Source organism: Dermacentor silvarum, chromosome 10, assembly GCF_013339745.2.
Source record: "Dermacentor silvarum isolate Dsil-2018 chromosome 10, BIME_Dsil_1.4, whole genome shotgun sequence".
Lineage (NCBI taxonomy): Eukaryota > Metazoa > Arthropoda > Arachnida > Ixodida > Ixodidae > Dermacentor > Dermacentor silvarum.
In genome coordinates, this window is record NC_051163.1 from 68239143 (window position 1) to 68261601 (window position 22459).

At 48.4% G+C, this 22459-nt stretch overlaps 1 protein-coding gene across 2 annotated transcripts; it reads left to right on the forward strand.

The window, feature by feature from the left end:
- Nucleotides 1-2628: 2628 nt before the first annotated feature.
- LOC119465964 (putative RNA-binding protein Luc7-like 2) lies at nucleotides 2629-20570 on the forward strand. Of its 2 annotated transcripts, XM_049656858.1 has the most exons (4): nucleotides 2629-3069; nucleotides 5850-6088; nucleotides 14416-16405; nucleotides 19541-20570. In XM_049656858.1, exons 1-3 carry the CDS (start codon nucleotides 2782-2784, stop codon nucleotides 15296-15298), a joined length of 1410 nt encoding a protein of 469 aa, XP_049512815.1. In that variant the 5' UTR covers nucleotides 2629-2781; the 3' UTR covers nucleotides 15299-16405; nucleotides 19541-20570. The 2 variants fall into 2 exon arrangements, with proteins under 2 accessions (XP_049512815.1, XP_037582379.2); XM_037726451.2 differs by lacking the exons at nucleotides 2629-3069; nucleotides 5850-6088 and having other exon boundaries at nucleotides 15313-16405.
- Nucleotides 20571-22459: the final 1889 nt, after the last annotated feature.

Here is a 22459-nt window from a genome sequence, read left to right on the forward strand (position 1 = left end):
TATTTTGAATCCGTCCGTTTCTACTTGTCTGAGAATTTCATGCCATCCCCAAGGTACACGACAGCTGACGATGTAAACTCTATAGCATTGGAAAGAAAACAAATAATAATGATACGGTAAACTGACATTATTATCACTATTACGCATTAATACGAGCGTATCAACATGATACCGAAGTTGTTAACTCTAATGGCAGTGTTGGGGGCCAGTTCTTGCAACAATGTCTTCAGCTAAACTCCATTAGGAAGTTATCTTGCGTGTGGGCATTTATTAGTCCCTTCTCCATCGGCTGCTCATTATCACCATCACATCGGCTTCTTCGTCTTCATCGCTTGTGGGGAATCATCGTGAGATTAAATCTGTGCCTTGAGTGTGATCTGTCAGCCACGTCTTCAGGCGCTCCGCCACGTCCTCAAGTACCCAACGTTGACCTGATGGTCAACGCTGGGTGCCTGTACTACCTCGCTCTCTTTGCGCTCGTGTTCTTAAGGCCTGTCACGACGACACGACTGCTGGTCACCTTGGTTTCCAGAAAACGTACGACCACATCAAAGGTCGCTTCTACTGACCTGGCTTATCCGATAGTGTAGCGCGGTATGTCCCTTCCTGCGCAATTTGCCAGCTCCAAAAGCTACCAACATCAGGTCAAAGCGGAGAGCTCCAACCAGTCCCGTGTCCAGTCGGCACCATTCGAAGTCGTTGGCATTGACCTGTATGGTCCCCTTCCCACGACTCTCACCGGTAATCGATGGACAGTGACAGCCGTCGACCCCTTGACACGTTACGCGGAAACAGTTTGCGTGACTTGGGCGTCGGCTTCTGAAGTGGTTGCGTTTATACTTCAAGCATTAATCCTGCGTCACCGTGCTCCTCGTGTCATCCTGAGCGACCGTGGAAAATCATTCCTTTCACAAATCGTGGACGAATTGCTCCGAGCCTCCAGCACCACACACAAGACAACCTCTATAGTTCCTACCCTCAAACCAACGGCCTGACTGAGCGCTTTCATCGCACGCTCCACGAAATGATAGCCACGTACATTCAACCAGACCACACAAACTGGGACGCAATTTTGCCATTCGTGACTTATGCTTATGCGCCTTACAACGCACAACAGGTTACTCGCCATTCTGCCTTGCCGTTCGCCCTTTTCTTGACGTATATTTCTTCTCCGCCCCTGTCACACCAGCTGCATCTTCTTGTGAACAACATATATCCCGCCTCCTCCATTGTCGCCATCTCTCCCGCATCAACACTGAAGCAAGGCAACAAGACCACAAGACCCTCTAGGATGCATCTCATCACGCAGTTTTCTTCTGCCCTGGCGATGAGGTGCTACACCGGACCCCAGTTAGCACTCCTGGCTTGTGCGACAAATTTCAGTTTCGGTTCATAGGCCCATATACAGTCTCGGAGCAGAGTTCTTCTATTATTTATCGCGTCCAACCTGTTGTTGTCTCAAATGACCGCCGCTGTAGCACTGCCGAGATTGTCCACGTCCCTCGCATGAAGCCTTTCACAAGGCGTTCTCTGTCCCTTGAAGTTGCGGCCAGGCTGGCCGCTCGCCTGCGTGGGAAATTAGAGTGGGCATTTTGTAATCCCTTCTTCATCGGCTGCACATGATGATGATGATGATGATGATGATGATGCCTCAAGCAATGGCACAACCCACTGTGGGAGATAGGCCACGTCATCATCATCACATCGGCTTTTTCGTCTTTAGTGCTTGCAGGGACTCATCTTGAGATTGATCTGTGCCTTGAGTGTGATCGGTCCGCCACGTCTTCGGGGCGTATTAACGGTCGTGTTAACTGCTACGTTACATGCGTAGAATAACTTTTCTGGGCGAATAAAAAAGCAAGAAAACAAAAAGAACAAACATTCACAAGCATTGCGTTCTTTCCAACGCAACACCAAGCATGCCCGGCCAAGTAGGTGGTGTGTACAAAGCTTGGTGGGAAACAAAATGACAAAATGTCGTCATCAGCCCCGCGGCTTCGTTGACGTTCCTCGTATTGCGGTAATACGTCAAAAGTAGCACGTAGACTTATGCTAAGACTTTCCGGTAATGCAGAATAAAATATTTCTGCTGCGCACATTGTAAGCGATTTCAGATAAAAATCTCCCGATCCATCCAAAATTATTCTGAATCATACAAATTGGCTGAGATGCATATTAAGGTCAACGGTAGCCAATATATGTCTGTTCGTAAGCCGAAGGAACAAAACGAAAGAGAGAGATATATATCTAGGTAGTCTCGAAAGCCTAGGAAACAAAGATTGAAAATAAGAAAAATAGAAACCTGGGCAAGTCACTTATCTCTCTCGTACAGTTAGGACGCAACGAGCAAGATGACATGCTTGTACAAGGAAGGCAAATTTGGAGAGCCCTGGTAACAAGCAGATATCAAAGAAACTTCATTAACAAGCTTCACGAGCTAACAACAGAACAGCAGTACTTGCCCATCGAAACTTAAATCGCGCGCGAACACTTCTTCGTCAACAATACTTTCTCCCCCTATCCATTTGGTGCGAAGCCGGCAACAGTACGAAGAAGAAGAGAGCGTAGCTCGCGGCCGAGCGCGTGAGCCCACCGGCTGACGTGCTGCACGCACTAAGACGACCGCTGTCTCGCGGCCAGCGAGCAGTAGGCTCTTGGAACACCGTGCCGACCATCCTCCGTGGCTGCCAGTCTGAACCCCCCTTAGCCGGTCCGCTCGGCGAGTCTGTCGGCTCCCGTCGGCCGTCCCGCATCGCCTCCACGTCATCGCGGGCCCACGGAATGGCCATGACCGCGAAGGACCATATGCGCCAGAAGCTCGATGAGCTCATGGGCACCGGCTGGGACGGGGTCAAGAACTCGCTCCACTACTCGGACCCTAAGGTGTGCCGCTGTTTCCTGCTGGGCCTGTGCCCGCATGACGCGCTCGCAGGCACCAAGATGGCCATGGGCGCGTGTTCCAAGATACACAACTACGCGCTCAAGGCCGACTTTGAGAACAGCTCGAGGATGTACCGACCCGGACAGCACCGCTTCTACGAGCTCACGGTGCTCACCTACCTGCAGAAGGTGAGCTGCCTCTTTTCACAACGGCCGCGCACGGGCCCGAAAGTACAGGCGGTTTGGGACAAGAGATGAGCTCAATTCGCGTTTCGAGGCGTTACTTTACGTCTAGGACAGGGAAATGTGAAACATCTGACACATGTCAAGTGAAACGTGTAATGCAGAACGGTTATACGCATGTCAAAAAGGCTTAAAAAGGCGCACTTGTTCTTGAAATGAGAACTTCGTTTTTTACTTTGTATTCATGAATGATGAATTGCTTCGCTGTTGGCAGCTGATGCGCGGCCAGGAAGCGGTGTGCTGGATAACGGTAGCTGTGCGCAGAGAACAATTGCTAACGTTGATGCCAGCCGTAAAGATTGCGCACGGAAGCATTCGTGCTATTTTTCCTTTTCATCTGGTACACTTCTTCAACTTTGTTTTCATCGCAGAAAGCGCGTGAAGAGATGTCACGGACTTGCCAGTGCGTAAATTTTAGTGTGCTTCGTCGCAGTCTGGAGCTCAGCTGATTGAGAAAGACATCGGTTTTGTTATTATTGCTTCTGCAGTTTCGCTCGGCGGCCCAAGGCTGGTCGGGACCGGAACGCATAAAATACTACCTTGCTGTTATTGCTGCTTGTCCGTTTGCCTGGCCACAAAGGTCAAGCTAACATTAAATATTTCACTGGGCGCTAATGGCCACGGTTTCTAGTCGGTATCCCTCGTGCACCAACCAGGTGCGGCGCTTGCAATATCACTGGCAACGCTTTTCAACACGCCAACACTGTGAGACGTCTGTAGCTACCAGGGTGATGTTTCTTCTACGCAGCAGGGCCCCGATCGGAGATCTTTGTTCCCTTCGCGTTCTGTTCAGTTGCTGCAACGTCACAAAGTGGCAGCATGCAAAATCTGACAACGGGAGGGGGCGAGCAGCCAATCTGCAAGCGGTGAACTCCCCGGACGTTGTGTTGCCTCGTTTATCGTCTGCTTGGAGACCACATACTACGAAACAAAATGTTTCTCGCCGTTTAATAAATAAAAGGCTTAAATATACAAATATTTTTTTCATTCTCAAACTTGAAAACGTTCTCAAGTAGTAATGAGTATGACTACTACAATTTATTAGTATTGATTTCTCTGGGTGGTCGCTAGGTGGTCTCGCGCACAGGGGAAAAGAGAGAGAGAGAGAAAAAAAAGAAAGCGGCAGCAGTGGCGCGCTTTTCAATAGGCAACAGCAACTGGCTCGCTGACATCCGACGATGGGGCCGAGTTCGCCGCACAACCAACGCACGGTTCGTTTCGAGAAACGAAAGCGGCACCGAAATTCGCCTTCTCCCATCTCTTCAAACGCATTTCGCACCTCCAGCCGCTCTGCTTCCTGTTCGAGCAACGCCAAAGCAACAACCGGAGCTCTCATTGCAAACACCATTTTCTCGAATTGGATTACGGATTGGATCAGAACGTGCCATTAGGTAGTCGCAGCCGCCGTTTGCATCCAACACAATCCACCAGACGTGCCATGCGAAGCCGGTCTCGTAGCGAGCGGATGACGATGTGCTTGTAATCAAAATGACTGACGGTTGTCATTCTGACGTCACCAAAATTGTGACCACGCCTCATGGAAGACAACGTCGGCGCGGCCTAGGCCAGTCGCGCGCGGCGTAACCGAACGAGAGCTGCGAACAACGATCTCCGATCGCTGCTGCAGGCGCTCGCTGCAGGCGCTCGAATTCGAGGAGGAGAATTACTTCGATTTCTTCTTCAGTTCACTTCACCTTCATTTATTGGTGGGTTGCGCTTTCCGGTTGCACGCAAGCGGAGAAACGAAGTTTCTTCTTTCTCTTTTCTATCCGACTGCTCGCTTATTGCTTTCATTTAAATTATTTCAGCTATGTGCTGGCTTATAGATAGGTTCCAGAGCTTGGCGCTAGTCCATCATAGCTGCTCTGTGTGAGTAAATGTCGAGTAGTTCCAAAGCTACTCTTAGAGTGCGTGAGTCTCTCGGTGGATTCGGACAATACCACGCTGTCTGAGTGAGTCCCACGTACTGTATCGGAACTTTTGTGAGGCTGAGTTAGACTATTTTGAGCCCGCAAGTCCAAGTAGACTGCCTGAGTCTGATTTTTGGTGAATTAGCGGGCCTGGCTCCGCCTGGTTTTCGACTGGCCGATTTAAAGCGAGCCGTAGACCTAAAACAATACTTTGTGACTGAAGTCTGAGTGAGTGTTGCTTATTTTACAGGCCTATGGTTCATGCCGGCGTTCGTACCAGGTTTACATTGCAGAAGGGCTTCTGCTTTCCCAGGGTCATCGTTCTTTTATTCCGATCACAATTATATGAACATTAAATGGCCAATTATATGGTCGTTCTACCCCGGCGGCGGCTGCGAAGGCGCGGCTCAGCGTGGCTGCGCAGGCCCTATCTTGAAAGCGATCTGCGGTCGGTACAGAGCCTAGGTGCGCCATGAGGGCTGAAGGTTTCATGTGCGCTGTGTTTTCGCCGCTTAGTTCACGTTTAAGCGAGACGCAGCACGAAGGTCAATTCACTCGCTGCTGCAGGCGCCCTTCCTCCCGCCAGCGTTTTGACAGCGAGGGTCTGCGGTCATCGAGTGAGATGTGTTCACGATTGCCTGTGCGCGCGTGACACCATGCTTGTTATTTTAGTTAGTAAGCGAATGTTCACAAGTTAATACCGTTGATAAAGCTTATTATACTTACAATGTATAGCTGTCTAATAACTTTTCTATCGCAATCGAAGCTTCGCCTTTCGGGCGAAACTGAGACTTTTTTAAAAACTTATTGTGGCAGGTGATTCGCTCGTGCGAAATCCTGGACCGGGCCAAGAAGGGCCGTCTGACGCGGTGCCAGTCGACCGCGCGCAGCAATCGCAATGGGGACAAGGAGGCCACGCTGAAGTCCTATGGCGACATGATGGACAAGAAACTCGTCGAGGCCGAAGAACTCGGGAACAAGGGTAAAGTGCAAGAGGCACTCGCTGTCATCAAGGAGGTCGAGCGGCTCAAGCGGCGCCGGAACCGACTCGAGAGGTGAGAAATGCGGAGTTGGGTTGACTGCTTTCGTCACGTTGGGTCACGCGTTGCCCGCTTCAAGCATCGAACAGGTTCTGCAGTAAAATCACTGTAACGTCCCTAACCACCACCCATCCCAAAATTTCCTACCTCTCCGCTTGTCAAGCAGCTTGAAAGCATCTGAAAGTAAACACAATCGACGAGAGTTCGTTTTCAGACGCGCAAAACCGCAAAATCATAAAGCGCAAAAGCCTACCCGTCTACGTGTCTGCAAAGGTGGTGTCTAAAACATGGCGACCATGACGTATTTCGGGCTCCTGCCATCGCTTCTGGCACTTGCGGCACACAAAAGCTTGGCCTCTCAGATTGGCATCCGTTACTCCGAGAAAGCAGTTGGGCGGGGTGCGATTTGGACACCACCCATTAGGGACACATGTTGCAGTGGCTTGGTATAGGATGCGATATAGCACCCTTCAGTTAGTCTGTCTTTTCTTAAAGCATCGTTCTCAGTAAGATGCAGTACTCTCATGCCGCAGCCAATACTTTCCGATGGAGGCCGATTGCCGGTCACTCTTGTTGGTTCCTCACGCGCAGCGTATGATTATGAATGTTTTCTGCTGTTCACATCGAGACATTCCGCCGTTTTAGTGCGATAGGAATCATATGGTCACACCAGGCGCATTTTTGCGTCAGCATTGCCGTGATGTTCCGTATAAAGTCCAGGTGCGATAACATCGTGGCCGCGCCCCATATGCTGTGTGTGCGAGTGAATGCGTGCGAAGGTGGGCCGAGGATGGTGGCTCAATCTCGCGCGCGCAAGGGAGGGATAATGCGCTCAGTCTTCAATCGCGCGCATGGCACCGTGGGGAACAAGCGTTCAACTTTGGCGGCGGCTGCGTATAGGGCGCAGCTGATTGCGGCCGCGCGGCCGCTATCTTGAAAACGAAATGCAATGGGGAAAGAGTATAGGTGCGCCGAGGGCTGATAGCTTCGTGTGCTCTGTGTTCTCGCCGCTTAGTTCGCATTGAAGTGAGAGGCAGCACGAACGTCAATGCGCTCGCTGCTGCTGTCGCGCTTACTCACTCCAGCGCTTTGACAGCGAGTTTCCGCGGTCATCGAGTGAGATGCGTTCATGTTTGCTTATGCAAGCGTAACACCATGCTTGTAAATTAAGTTGGAGAATGTTTACAAGTTTACATGACCGAGGAAAACTACTATACCTACTTATAGCTGTCTAATAATTGGCTATGTCGCAATGAATGATTCGCCTTTCGGCCGAAACTGCGACTTTTTTGTGCCAGATTGGTCAACTGGGAAAACGAGCAGGGAACACGAAGGTACCCGTCCGGCTTCATTGACCTGACGAGAACCCGGGCATTCAGAACAAATCGGCCGATGAACTTGGTACAAGTCGTATCAGTAGAACGTACGCGTTGAACATACAATATATCGATCATAGTCACACAAATGAAAGCACTACACTCGAAATTCTGTTCTTTATATCAGCATGGAGAACGTGCATGTACTCGTATTTTTACAGTCGTGAGAAATCTGAAAATGAAAACCAAGCTCCTCTTTAAGCGATGTATACTCCTAATATGTAGAGTTGAACTAGACATGTTCATAGTTAATATGCAACTAACAGCTTTTCCGCCGTACATCAACGACATATTCGGGTGTTCGTTCGAGAGTGATCAGGAAGTGCTACAAAGGCGGTGAAACACAACTTTAAACTATATAATACGACAATAAGTGACTATTCAAGTGATTATCCTGCCTTTTTATCACTATTGGAGCCTACTTATGCTAACAGTACTACTTCGTTGCTATTTTCAATTTCCTTTGTAGCACTGCATGGACGCTTATAAAGACCACCTGAATATGCCATTAGTCTCATAAAACATATTTTGCGTGGTACGTGTTTAGCCACTGCAGCCATTTAAAAGCACATTGCGTGATTCTTTTCAAGTTGCTCGATGAAGTACATAAGCTAAGAAAACTATGTGCAACGCACCGAATTGTAGTCCGACATTTGTACGTGCAAGCACCACAATACGAGCCACTAAGAACTATAGGGACGGATGTGGTTACGCAGCTCAGCGACAGTGAATTGTTCCGTATTTATTCGTTTATTTCGTTTTAGCTGAACTGGGTGTAAATAAATAGTAACTTGTAATAAAAAATATATATCTATATATCAATAGCCTCCACAGTTATAAATCCTCCCCGTCTTTTCTTATCTTTAGTGACTCCTCGATTATCTCTAACCAATGATACGGGCTTCGTTTGCGGACACTTAAATAGCCCAGCTAACTTTAAGCCATGTTACGAGGATTGTCCAGTAACTATAGAGACACATGTGTTGCCTCTGCAACATGTGTTTTTCCCAGCTATAGAAAAGTCTGTATCCTGGCTGTGTCCGTAGGTCAATGTCTGTGGCCCTTGAACCTGAACCGTTTTGTTGATTCTTTAGGTCTAGTGCTTTCCGGGACATTCAGGCAGAGTCGACAGTTGGGCTATAGTTGGTTGCTATTCGTATAGGAAACAGGACAGCTCTCAAAACACAAATCAAGAAAGAGTGCACGGTGCAAATTACACCGCATATTTCTCCACCTGCAAAAAAGGTGAAAGACATGTTTGAAAAGCCGGGTTGTTTGCAACATTGTCAATCGTCGAAAAACGAGTATCGGTCTATGATGGAGTAGTTATGGTCGTCACGACAGACCTCGTGGTGTCTTCTTTCTTTACCTCTTTGATCAGTGAATAGTGATGACTATATGGACACCTGAAAAGTATGTAGCATGGGTTGTAATTCAGTCCCTAGAGTATTCTTTTTTGGGTTTCTTATCTTCAGTCAGTACATTGTTTTTTAGAAGCGGCGACGCCGTAGCCTTTATTTTCTGCAATTTCACCGAACTTTATTCAACTTCTCAAATTTAATTGGATAAAATGTTTAAATTATAAAGTTGTAGAGAAACACGAAAAACTCACGATACACCTTTCTTTTGCTCAATACGTGCTGCATAAAAGTGTTTTTCCGAGCGTGAAAGAAGCCCGCGAATACACGAAATAGCCGCGAGCTGCCAGTCGCGCGGCAATTTTGCGTCTATTCTCGGGCTTCTTTAACGCTGGGAAAAACACTTTATGTAGGCATTTGCATATATTTACATATTCGTGCATGATAGTTGGGACACTCTGTATAGGATGTAAGGGAACTATCTATTTGCAGATAGCGAAATAAAAAATTTTTAAAGCTTTTTCGTGCTGTCCGGTAGTTCTCTTTTTTTTTTGCTGCTTCCTACATTAGCTATCCTATTTTTTCCCGCTCCCATATTATCGATTATGCACTACCTTATCTGGCGGGCACATCCAGTCACAATCGATGTCGGAGTAGCTTCGTAGTATAGCATATAGCCGTTGAAATTGAAGCGTGCACGTCGCCCTTAGGATTACGTACTGCGCTTGCGAAGCTGTCACTCATAGTGAAAATCATGAACTCTAATTACGAAAGCAGCATAACTTTTCAGTGTAGCAATAAATCGACGTAGACGAGTGAACATGCGTGCAATGCCAAGCTGCCACGCCGCTACAGCAGCAGCAGCCGACGCGGCCAACCGGTAGCCGGACTCGACCGCAGCGCCGTTAGTTCGCGCGACCACCGCGTGCGCCGCATGCTTGCGCTGGCCAATATGCGGAGCTGTGAAACTGGCTGCAGGACGAAGGCCTCTCCCTGCAATTTCTAATTATACCCATGTCTTGCGCTAGCGGATTCCAGCTTGCGCCTGCAAATTTCCTAACTTCATCACCCCTCCTAGTTTTCTGACGTCCTGCAGTGGACTTAAATATAGGCTGATGAAGTGATGATGATGGTGATAATACAGGACTACGATAGGTGTTTTTTTTTTTCAAGCAGAGTTACGGATTTGTGAACTTCGCGCTTTAAGATTTTTCTTAAACGTACCAAATTTAGGCAACTTCTGTAAAAAAAAAAAAACGCTGATCTCTAAACAATCATGTTTCTACAGTAACTAGAATTTGCCTTTCTCAAAGCAATGAATTTCATTCAAGTCAGTCCAGCGGTGGTCCAATAAAAGCATTTCGGCATTTTGGATACATTTGGATTGGGAAATCACAGTTGGCCGCGAGCCAGAGCTTACTCTCAAAGCCGCACAGGGACGCCACTGGCGACAGCTTCGGAGTAACTGACTCCTTGCGCGTCCTTATCATGCACCTAAACCTACGCATTCCAATGGCTTTGTGTTCCGGCTACATTGGACTGCAGCCGTTGATGTCGGGACTAATCTGCCCGTTCGACCTAGTGCTCTTTAGCACAAATCCATAGCCGTAGCCACAGCCACTGGGCCACAGTGTCGCGCAATCACATGAAGCGTATTTCGAACTTGCACTCTGCGCCGCGCAAAACCCCAGAAGTTTTCTTTTCTCCGCGCAGCGTCAGCGCGCTTGTTTTAAAGCGACAGCGTTAAACGCCCCGGGTCGCAGAAAATCCGGCGTCGGTGTCAGTCTCGGCGTCGGCGTCAGTGGCCAGGAAAATCATCACGAACCACCCCGGCCACGCAGGCCCTCCACGTGGCGCAAAGGCGCGGGTTAACTAATCAAATTTCTCAGGGTAAAATGCGTCAGAATAATCGTAACGTGCGACGTCACCCCAACCTACAGACGGGATAGCGTCGGTCTGTAATTTTAATATGCGAGAAAACGTAACTCTCTCAGCGGAAACTCAAGCACAAGCCCCTTTTCCAGCGTTTCTACCATTCATACAGCGGCGCGCCGCGGTTTGTTCCCTGCAAAAACACCATCCAGATGGCGCTCGCCTCCTCGGCATCCGCATGCGGAGGCGAAGTTGGAGATAAAAGAAAGCTGCAGTTGCCGGGAAGCCTGATAAGCAGCCAGGGATCTTTAAATGCTATCGCGTTCCACTCTTAAAGGCGAAGCTTAAGCGTCCTCCAAATTTTAACTTTCGCGGTGTTCACGCTGAAATAGTGGTTGATTTACGTTCCCTGGAGTGTGGGCTTTACGTATAAGCAGACATGTGTGACCCTGTGAAGACCTGGTTGCGCAGCAAGGGAAATCAAGCGACGTGAAATGGACGCACGCAATGCGGAACCCGCCGTGGTGCCGTATAGTGGCTTTGACGAAATACGGCCGCGGCGGCCAATGACACGCCTAAAATCAGAGTATTCAGTGAATCGTTAATCACTGCAATTTTTATAAAGGTGAAAAAAAAGTTAACGCTGTATGGGTTAATTACGTTTTTAACCCTCAAAATTGGTGACTTCCGCGAGGGCTTGGATGTTTTTGTTATTTATCGTCTCTTGTGAAGTATTGCAATGGTGTTATTTGATGGGGCAATGGCAGTGCGCCTATAACGCTGGCAGTCAATTTTGACGCAAGGTGTCACTGTTAAATGTGGTTTTCCCTTGCAAAATGTTTACTCCGATTCATGACAACGTTCAGCATTAAAAATAGGCAATATATCCGAAAACATGCAGCTATGGCCATTATTTGAAGCGACAAGCGCTGGTGCACGTATAAAATGTGAAAATATGTGGTCGTAAAGAAGTTGCTGCGCTTATAGTCTATGGTTGCCACATCATATTGATTTCACCTTCATCTTGTAGCTAGAGCCAGTTGTGTTCGTCCATATGTTCGCAAGTGATTCACAAGAAAGTCACGAAGTGTAACTGTGATGGCATTTGACTGATGGCACGCCATCAAATGCGGCATATCCACATATGAGGATATGTCGGCATATATGATATGGCGGCATATATGATGGCATATCCAATTTGAGGACTGGTGACTGCTACTCTTGAAGACACCACCTCCCCCTCTCCCCCCCCCCCCCCATTATGCTTTCACACTTTCATCTGTAATTAAAAGCGCGCCTGCGAACCCAATACGTTATGCCTCGTTAGGATAAGTAAAGTTCTTTTCATTTGTCAGTCCTATAAAAATTGGCTTGGGAACAAAAGACATGCAATTGTCATACTTTTCCCCGTTTGACAGAAAAGTGTATTACAATCAAATGTTACCTTTTAGCTTTGTTCGTATTCGGTGCAATTAGACACGTTTTGATTATTGTGATGTACAGAGCATGGCGAATGATGGATAAGGTGCTCAAGGTGCCTATAAATTCCTAGACCTCCTTTAATTTAAGCAGCAAGGCACGCAAGAGTTGCTCGATAGATGACACGTCAGGACGAATAAAACATGCCAAAGAACATTACCCAATTTCAAGTGTGATGCATTTGAAGATGACTGCAGGATTTGCGTTTACTGTTTGTATCGAGTGACTGAGAGCAGCAGTGAAAGAAAAGCCAGCCTCTGGCCAGAGTATCGGCATCGGTGACATTCCACAAGTTATATTTAGCTCTTTGTTCACTGTATACCTTCTGAGGAACTTGCTTACGATTGCATGACTGTAAAAAACGCATTGGTCTTGTCACGTATAGGCCACTGCTGAGGACCTCGGTAAGTACATTTCACGAAATATCCCCTGTGCGCTTCGGGGTTTGTCTGAGAACCTTAATTTTCTGTTGATGCCACTAAGTGACTGCTTCTTATAAAGCGATCTCACTGCAAGAATTAATCTCAGGTTTCTTTTACCGAGAAAACTTGAATTACTGAGTAAGTACATCTCTCAGCGTTGCATGATACCCATTTCTTGCCGAAGACTGTAAGTAGAGGCAGTTTTATGGGGTTTGTTTGCAGTGGTTGTTTCCTCCTTCACTTCTCCATTCCTCGTCACTGACCACCTTGTGTGTGTGTGCGTTCTAAAATTGCATGGAGGTGTTTGCGGTGAAATTAACCACACGGGATAGCCTGTCCTTGCTCTTTGTCCTTTTAATGAATGCCTGCTGCAATGTACCAAATGAAACGGCTGCGCCCAAAGCTATCAATACCTAGTTAGAGGCTAATGCAAACTAGACAGATGTACACAGGAAAATTAGGCTTGAAGTTGTGAGTATTAGTTGAACAAGGAATGTCGTTGGAGCTAACGTTTCTGACAAAGTTCTGAAAGGAGACTCGTCTTTGTCAGGGCAGCATACATATCACAGACGCCGCTAGATGCTAGTCAATGTTGCCAGACGCTGTTAGCTACTGGCTGCTAGTTTAGTGGCATGCAGAGGTCTAACGCCCTGACAACGCCTTGGGCAAATTGAAGGACAAAGGTGTCCTTTTGGTTACTCGGAGCTCGCTTCATTGTTAGAAAGCAATAGCTTACCGATGACAGCGATAGTGAGATCGAAGCATATGAGTCAAGTATGTAATGCGGATAACATCTACTGAATAAAAACTAGGACATTCTAGAGGACTTGCAAAAAGAGTTTAGAAATATGTACTATCAAGATTGCCGTTGTAGGGCTAAAGTAATAGGGTAGGAGTAAAGGTATACGAACCAGTGACGATAAGGGCTTCCAGCAAATGCCAACCTTTGTTCCTGTGCAAAGACCCATGGCATTGTATTGCATTGATCTGATCACAAGCCAGTGTACCCATCAGAGAGCATTGCAGCATACCTTACTAGGAGAATAAAGTGCTTCGACCTTCCCAAATAATAATACGTTACTCCTTCTTAGACATGGCTCACGTCCCGAATCTCAGACTTGTTCCAGAAAGTCGACCTTAACACGGCGCATGATGCGTTTATACCTTGTTAGAGTAAATTCATTTCCCTCGTCGTCATCCAGTGACACCGGCCACAAGCATCTTTAACATCGTCTTTAATGTAACACTATAGAGAAACACTGAATCAGTTCATAGTGATAAATTTTTCTATAAGAACTCAACGACAGGTTACTTGTTAAAGAACAATGCAAAGAATAATCTTCGTTTTCAAATTTTGCGTTGGAGCCCCTGGGCCAGTAAGACAGTGTGACGTCACGGTTTGCAAAGTATTCTATCGCATATTGGCCGTTGTGGTTGAGTGAAAATTTTTGTAAACTTCCCGAGTTCAGCCTTAGGCTCTTTTAGAATACAATACGGTCCACCATTACCGTTCAAATTTAACCAAGTCCGAACAAACGGCGTCAAAATCCATGGCGTCGTGGTGAGCTGGTGAGGGAATTTCTTGGTGGAGTGTTCCTGTGCAATAGCATTCTAGGTATCGCGGCAGGATAATTTACTCAAACAGCTCAAGCCAATTTTCCACTGAAAACACTAAACCTATGAGTAGACAGGCTCTGAACAGCCACCCTTTTCCATCCAAATTGTGTGTAGGGATCGAAAAATGAAACGCAAGCGCACCATCATGCCAAACATGTTCAGTAAATAAGCGGTACCCCTCGGTCCTGCCCTCGGCGCACCCCCTTTTTACCACCCAGGATGCTGGACCGCAAACCCAACGAACCAGTCAAGGAGCAGAAGCAGAACATCTGCGAGGAGTGCCAGCTCTGCATCGGCCTCGACGACAACGAGCAGCGCATCGCCAACCACTCGAGTGGCCGGCTACACAACGCCATACTGGACATGCGCCGAAAAATCGCCGAGCTCGCTGCCAGCCTGGAGAAGTCGCAGGTACCGGGCGACTGGTCGCGCCTCGAAGCTTCACAGCAGCAGTCGAAGCAGTCGACTTCGCGCCTCGACCTGGCCTCGACCAGGGCGCACAGCTACTCTCCAAGGTCGTCGAGGTCTAGCAGCAGCAGTGGCCGTAGCCGAAGTCGCAGCCGCAGCCGCAGGAGGTCCTACAGCTCCGACTCCTGTAGCAGCAGCAGCCAATGCTCGACTTCCCACTATAGGTCACGTTCACGGTCACGCTCGACGTCTCGGCAGCACTCTCGAAGGTACCGCTCGGAGTCACTCAGCAGGTCGCGTTCCAGGTCACCTCGACGGAGGGCGTCCAGGTCACGGTCGAGAAGCCGCTACAGCCGCAGCTGCTCGCGGTCTTGTAGCAGGTCCTACAGCCGGTCGTGCAGCCGGTCGTGCAGCCGGTCGCGTAGCTGCTCGTGCAGCAGTGACAGTGACACTGACAGGTCACAAGGTGCCGCAAAGCACCGAAGTGTATCCAGGTCCCGGAGTCACTCTCCGTCGAGGCACAGCCGTGGCCGCAGCCAACATAGCGGGGACCGTGGGCACCGGTCGGGCAGTACGCGCGACTCAGAGGCTTCGAAGAAAGCCCAAAACAACGAGGAAGAAAAGAAAGCGCCGAAGCCTTCGCAGGCCTCAGAAGGTGAACCCGAACAAAATGTCATGAAGGGACGACTCTAAATGGTCTCGTTTACTAGAGATCGAAGCCGAAGGAACACCGACACGGAAAGATAGTTCAACTCCGGAGATGAAAGAAAGAGAGTCTACCGAGCACGCTTTCACGGCAACAGATGACAGCGGGACAGAAGTTTCGAAACCACTGTCTTCGGCGCAGAATTCTGCCAAGGCTGACTGCTTGTCAGCTTTAGAAGTGTATGGTCGTACCTTCACAAAAGGCCGCAATGCAATCGACGCGAATTCTGAAGTTCTGGATGAACCACAAGATCCCGCATTTGAGAACCTAAATCTAAGGCCAGTGGAGGCGGAATATGCTCCTGCAGGAGAGATAAGGGCTAAAGAAAATAAGTTCTCGTCCTCGCCTAAAGCCATCCACTCCCCTTCCACTAAAGAAACGATATGTGGCCTAACAGAAGACCCACAACCTTTGGAACACAAAGCGGGGAAAGGGAAGGCCAGGGTTGTAGCTGTCAAGGACTGGAAGACTATAAAGAAGCCTGTAATAAACTTTGCCAACCTTCGGTTTTTTAGATTGTCTCACGGAAGCAAGAAAGCGCCGCATAAAGAACAGGTTGACGAAAATCGTACTGTGGGACAGGCTGCCACACAAGAACCGGAAAGCAAGGCGCCTGCTGACGTCGGTTCAACCTCGACGATAGTTGAAACTGAAGCCTCTGAAAACGACACGACAGGCTCCTCGGCACCAGTTCGGAGCGAAGAATCCCGAAACATGGGGACAGACGCGAATCAGCAACCATCGAGATCCACCACTGATAAAGAGAGCTGCACAACTGAGAGTTCTGACGGCGAAAAATCTTGCGAACAATGTGCAGAGCAAGAGCATCCAAGTTCTAACAGCCCCTGTATCAATCATGAAGAGTCAGAGAAGTTTGTAACAAGGAAACCACGCAGGGGTATGCAAATAAGGAAGAAACGGGAATCGCCGCAAAGAGAGTCAACGCAAACAGAAGACTCTGGTGAGGAATCTTGTTGTACTGAGTCAAGCACCTACTACGAGATAGTAAAGAAGCCCAAGAAAAAGCTTGTGAAGAATCGAAAGCGGTCACTTCACAAGAAGACGAAATTGGAAGATGCTAGGATGTCACGAAAGTAAGTGGTGCCGATTTTTTATTGCTTTCAGCTATATTCCCGATTAGATTAGATGTCATGAACTAAGGTCAATTTGTAAATGCATGGCCCAGTACCAAAAGTGCACGGCCGGTATTCACAAAAGACTCCTAATGCTAGAATTGTTCGGGCGAGAAAATTCCAGCAAATTTGAATCCTACACGTATTAGCGGAGGCAGCGGGCCATTAGCAATGGGTCCTTACGAACTACTACTCCTAAAAGCCAAGTTTTTAGAGTGCAGTTCTTAGGCGCCCGTTCCTTAGGCGAACGTCGGCGTTGGCGTTGTCACTTGTAGCGAAAGCGAACGCGGAGCGCAGCAGGGGATGAAAGACGCGAGGAGGAAAGCGGAGAGGAGGGTGCAGCGGAACCACGAGGCGGAAAGCGGAGGAGGGTTTGGCTAAAGCGTGAAAAGAACAGCGTAGTGCGGCGGCTGTGAGATGGCGCCAGAGTTGCGCGCGTCGTCTGGGAGGTCCGTCGGCGGCGGCTGCTGTCAATCGCGCCCAGGCCTCACCCGCGCGCTGGGCACAATGTTTTATACATACGCTACAAAGGGCGTGTTGAGTTTGAATTTGAGGGCCATTTTCGGGTACGTTACTTATAACGAGTGTTCACAGCTCTATATGGCAGTGTAAGGAAGGTCCGCTTGTAAATGAGGACGGGAGCTCTCTGCTTTCTAGGTTGGACAAGTCTATTTTAGTTGGCGACCATTTGCTTTTGTCAGTATGACGGGACAATCGGAACTTGCTTCGTCCAGTGCCTTCTATAATGAATTAATTTGAACGTGACAGTTTTTTTATCAATGCAGCACTAATTTTAGACAAACACTAGGAAACGCCAAGACTCTTGTTCGCCAAGCTGAATTTAAGCTGAATTCTAAGAGTCTGTACAGTGAAGGGTGTCACGCATGACCAATATAAATAACGGGTCAAGGATAGCATCTGGAGTTCGCGGGGATTCAGTGGCCTGCATAATGAAGAGCGGTGACTTCATGTTTAGTATACCTCCATGGGGAATAAGTAGAAAGCGTGCTAAAATGTTACCTAACACTCATTAGTGATCGCAAAATATTACAAAAGCTTCCTTTTTATATGTTGGGAGCAAGTACTGAATGGAAATGATGATTCCTAACTGCAGTTGAAAGTTTCTATAACCCTGAAGGACTAATAAGAATTTGATAACAAATTCTGGTAATGTGAGGCTCGTTTCCGCCAAGTCGGAAATTTTGCGCAGACGCTTGCTTCGAACGACGCTACGCATGATACCAGACCTCACTACAAGCGGGCATAAGACACGAACGCTCGTAACATTTCCTCACGCGACCTCCCAGTCCACAGTAACTTCTTTTAGCGCACAAAGCAAAGCACATGACTGAAAACTGAAAGGAATGATCCAGGCACAGTCCTTTCAGTCCTGTGTTTTAATTTCTGCACTAAAAGAACTTGTTACTATGGATTACCAACAGGCTCAAGCACGTTATTCACGTGATTCACTCCCAATCCACGTTATTCAGAATACGGGTCTTAGGAAATTGCCGGTTAGCGTACTAACGACGCTAGTGGCTACGGCATCATAGCTGTGCTGTGTAAGGCTCCATTCACAACGCCGTCCCCGCCCCGTCACCATCACAGCACCGGCGTCCGTCAAGGCAGCGTTTCCTCACCGGTAAATCATCAAAAATGGCACGCCGGCAACGTTGACCGATGAACTTAACCAATGCATCGACTTAACGCGCTGGCGTCCCATTTCTTAAGATAAGCCGGTGAGGAAACGCTGACCGATGGCAGACACCCGGTGTCGTGATGGCGACGAAACTGGGCGTTTGATGGCTTTCTAAATCAGATCAAAGGCTTGAATCACAGAGCCATCAGCCACCCCATTCCGTCATCATTACGGCCCCGACGTCTGTCTATCCTCGCCGGTTTATCTTCAAAAACGTGACGTCGGCTATACGTTCAGAGCATCGTCCAGCGTCGCTGGCGTGGCTTTTTTGTAAAAAGAAATCGGCGATGAAACGCTTTGTCCTGACAGGGTGACAGGACGGGGAGGATGGCGCCTATTTGAATCGAGCCTTTTCAGTAAAGCACAAAGATGAAAGTGTGCGTGGGAATAGAACAAGCACAAAATCATCGCAATCATCCCAGGCGTCATCATCGTCACCACATTTTATGTCCACTCCGAGCCTCTCCGAGCGATCTCCAATTGCCCGCCTCGCGGTAGCTGACTCCATAATATGTACATACTATATCCGCGGCTATTATCTATATCAGTTACTCACAACGGACCCTGATCATGAGAAGGAAACTTACAGAAGAGTAAAATTGAGTAGGAGGGCATACGGCAGGCGCTGCAAAATCCTGGGAGCTTACCACTGTCGCTGAAAAGAACAGTGTACAATCATTGCATTCTACCGGTGCTAACATATGAGGCAGAAACTTGGAGGTTAACAAAGAAGCGCGAGAACAAGTTGAGGACCGCACAAAGAGCGATGGAACGGAAAATGTTAGGCCTAACGTTAAGAGACAGGAAGAGAACGGTGTGGATCAAAGAACAAACGGGGATCGCCGATATTCTAATTGACATTAAGAGAAAAACGGAGCTGGGCAGGCCATGTAATGCGTAGGATGGATAACCGTTGTGACCATTAGAGCTATAGAATGAGTACCAAGAGAATGTAAGCGCAATAGAGGACGGCAGAGAACTAGGTGGGGTGATGAAGTTCGGAAATTTGCAGGTGCAAGTTGGAATCAGCGCCAGAAAGGGCAATTGTAAGAGGCCTTCGTCCTGCAGCGTACATAAAAATAGACTGATGATGATGGTATCCGCGGCTTATACGGCCTTAGTCAAGGTAACTATTAGTTTCCTTGACTAACTGACAACTTGACTAACCTTACTAAGCAGTGTTCGTTGTGTACCTGTGCGCACTTTATCTTTGTGCTATAGGCATTGAATGCTACCTTTAATAACTCCGGTGTTACTTATCGATCGGTGTAAAAACGATCACAAGTCAACATTTCCCTATAGCGTAGGCGCAGCACGCCTCAATTTAGAAGATATTAGCTCGCAGTACGTGTACTACAACATTCTGTGGATACACAAAGCGTGCTCGTCGTACACAGGACAGACGCCCGCAAGTCGTCGAGACGTCGCGTCGAATCAGCCACCGAGGAGGAGGACAGCGAGTCGTCCACGTCAAGCGACTCCCCGCCAGCGAAGCGCACCAGAGCCAAGAAGAAAAAAAGGACGCGCCAGAGCACAGCCGCGAACAGAGACCGCTCCAGTAAACGCAGCGCAGGCTCAGCTGCGTCAAGGAAGCCTTCGAAGAAGAAACGCGCTACGGACAGCAAGAAGGGACGGAAGGGGTCGGCCGGTGCCAAGTCTTCAACGAAAACGAGGTCGAAGAGAAAGTCGCCTAGTGACACGTCTTCTTCCACTTCCTCGACGAGCGGTTCACCAGAACGCAGGACCAGGCGCAAGGTGAAGCCGGTGAAGAAAACGAAGAAGGTGAAGCGAAAGAAGTGCTAGTGAAGGATGATCGATGTAGCTTTATGAGTGTGGCGTAAGGGACTGACGCAGTTTGTGGCATTGCCGAAGGCAGAACTACTAGCGGAGTGGTTGGACGGAAATATGGGTTCGTTGTGCACGCTCTAGGTGTTTGAAGTTTTGACGAGTGAATGTGCACCGAACGCGAGGTGAATGGTGAATGTTTTAACGCCTCGGGAATACGAATGGGATGGTACCCACATGTCTGATACAGCACGGAGCTGTAGATGCGAGAAATGTGTGTTCGTTGCGGGTGTGTGAGGGGACGAATGGTGACACACATGTGACGTCAGAACTTTGGAACGAACTTGACATCGTAGTGTACCATGCAGTAGGAAAGAAGCCGCTATAGGTAGCACAGTGTCGCGACAGTGATGTCACCTGCCATGTTAAGCACTCGTTGCCGCTCCAGACCTTGGCCGTGCTTAGTCTGACCAACGATTTGTACATACAGCCGAAATACCGAGGCCGATACAACTTTCTAGGATAACGGCACCAAAGCGGAGATGGCAGGGAGGTCGCATGACTCGGCCAGCCGCTGTTTTGTAGTCCGTACAGCAACTTTTTTCGGTGAAGGCCAGCTACAGATGCAACAAACTTCCGCACAAACGCCTAGGTCGTCGTGTTTCTGTGTGTGTGTGTGATAAAGTGCTGGAGCTGTTGGAACTGCACCATGAAAAGGGGAACCTTCCGCACTTTTAAAATGAACTTGCATGACTTTCTGTACAGCTTTTTGTATTTTATCACTAAAGTAATTTTACAAGGCAAGTTCTGGCAACTGCTTGGCGTCATTTGCCCGTGTTGAAGAGTTAAAAAGTGCATAAAGCTTCTGTAGTTGTCTCCGATTATTAGGCATGGGTTGAAACTTCTGGCAACTGCTGGGTGTCATTTGCCTGTGCTGAAGAGTTAAAAAGTGCATAAAGCTTCTGCAGTTGTCTCCCATTGTTAGGCATGCTACACCAATGGGCGTGATAGTGTTTAGCATGCACACACATACAATGCGCGTTCGAGCGGCATTGCATTTGTGTTCGTTTTAGGGCCGTGGAGGCTGCCATCCCCTCATTCAGATATAGGACAACATGTTTTGTAATGATACTTTATTTAGTTTCGTTAAGCGCATACTTAAACTATTTTCAAAACAACTTTGCAAAGTTATTTAGCAAAAAAAAGTCGTCACACCAACTGACTACGCCACCAAAGAGGGGCGGAAGGGAGGATATTCTGTAAGAATTCACTAAGTGGACTGTCCATTATCGGCCAGCGTTGATCGGCTGGAGCTGTGCCAGCGAAGAAGCGACTGGCACACCCAGCCAGTCGCCTCTTCGCTGGTACAGCTCCAGCCAATCAGCGCTGGCTGATATAGACAGTCTACTAGGCTGACTCTTGCAGAGCATCCCTCCACCGCCCACCCCTCCCCACCCAGTGCATCGCCCAAATGCGAGCGCTGAGAGTGGCTCGCGATGCAGCACTTCACGTGCCATGATGCGCGACACGGCGAGACAGTAGGTGCTTTTGATTTGCCTGCACCACTGTCAAACAGTTCCCATTGGTTCATGAGAAGTTCAGAAATTGTGCAGCTCGATTTATGCGGTACAGGCACAGCGCGACACTCGAAACGAATAACAAGGTGCAGGCGTTACGTTTTATCCGACTAATGTGCACGGAGTGCATAAGTGTTAGAGGTCCTGAACTGCTGGCATGATCGGCATCTGACTATTTAATACACTCGCGCTTGCGTAGTCACGGTAGATGCACGTAAGCGAGCTTTTAAAGGCACTTTCGCATGTGTGCTGGGTCTGCTGCGGTACTTCTTCACACCTGCACGTCTGCACTAAGTTGGAATCAACAGTAGAGAGGTTCCAGAAAAATCGTGAACCAGCTCTGCAACTTTCCTGCACCTTTTGAAATGAACGGCGGCGTTTAGAAGGCGCCATTGCTGCACCGCTGAAACGAATTGCAGGGTGGAGCACCTCGTGATGTGGTTCAGGTGGTGCAGGTGAATCGAAGGTACCTAGTGTTGAGCCAGCAAACAAGTGAAAGAAACAGAAGCAGGCACCATGAATGAAAGTGTGAAAGTGTGATAAAGAAAAAGGCTAAAGCAGTCTGCAGACTTTTGTTGGATACTTCTGTAAGCTACGTTGCGCTGTTTGTAATTCCATTCCTAGATGGCGCCAACAAATATTTCCGCTGTATGGTGAATACCACGCCATACGCCATGACTCGATAAACGATGGTGATGTCAGGGACCCGTGATACGCTCACGGCGCTCTTGGAGTGAAGCTGTTAAGGGTTCTTCCACAAAAGCTTTGTGTGGAGGAGACGGTCGGGGAAGCCGGCATAGAATGTCATTCCACGAGAAGTCAGCAACGCAGCCTACGTACATCGAAAGCACCGATCCATGACGGCGGAACACGCAGCCGGCATTGGTGTGGCGGTGACTTTGGCATTGCTGAGCTCGGAAGTGTTTAAAAAGACTTGGGGATAGTGAAGGAATT

Coding starts and splice junctions, on each gene's coding strand:
- LOC119465964 (XM_037726451.2), top strand. CDS start 15,366: ATGAAAGAAAGAGAGTCTACCGAGCACGCTTTCACGGCAACAGATGAC. Junction 16,406..19,540: donor GATGCTAGGATGTCACGAAA/GTAAGTGGTGCC, acceptor CGTCGTACACAG/GACAGACGCCCGCAAGTCGT.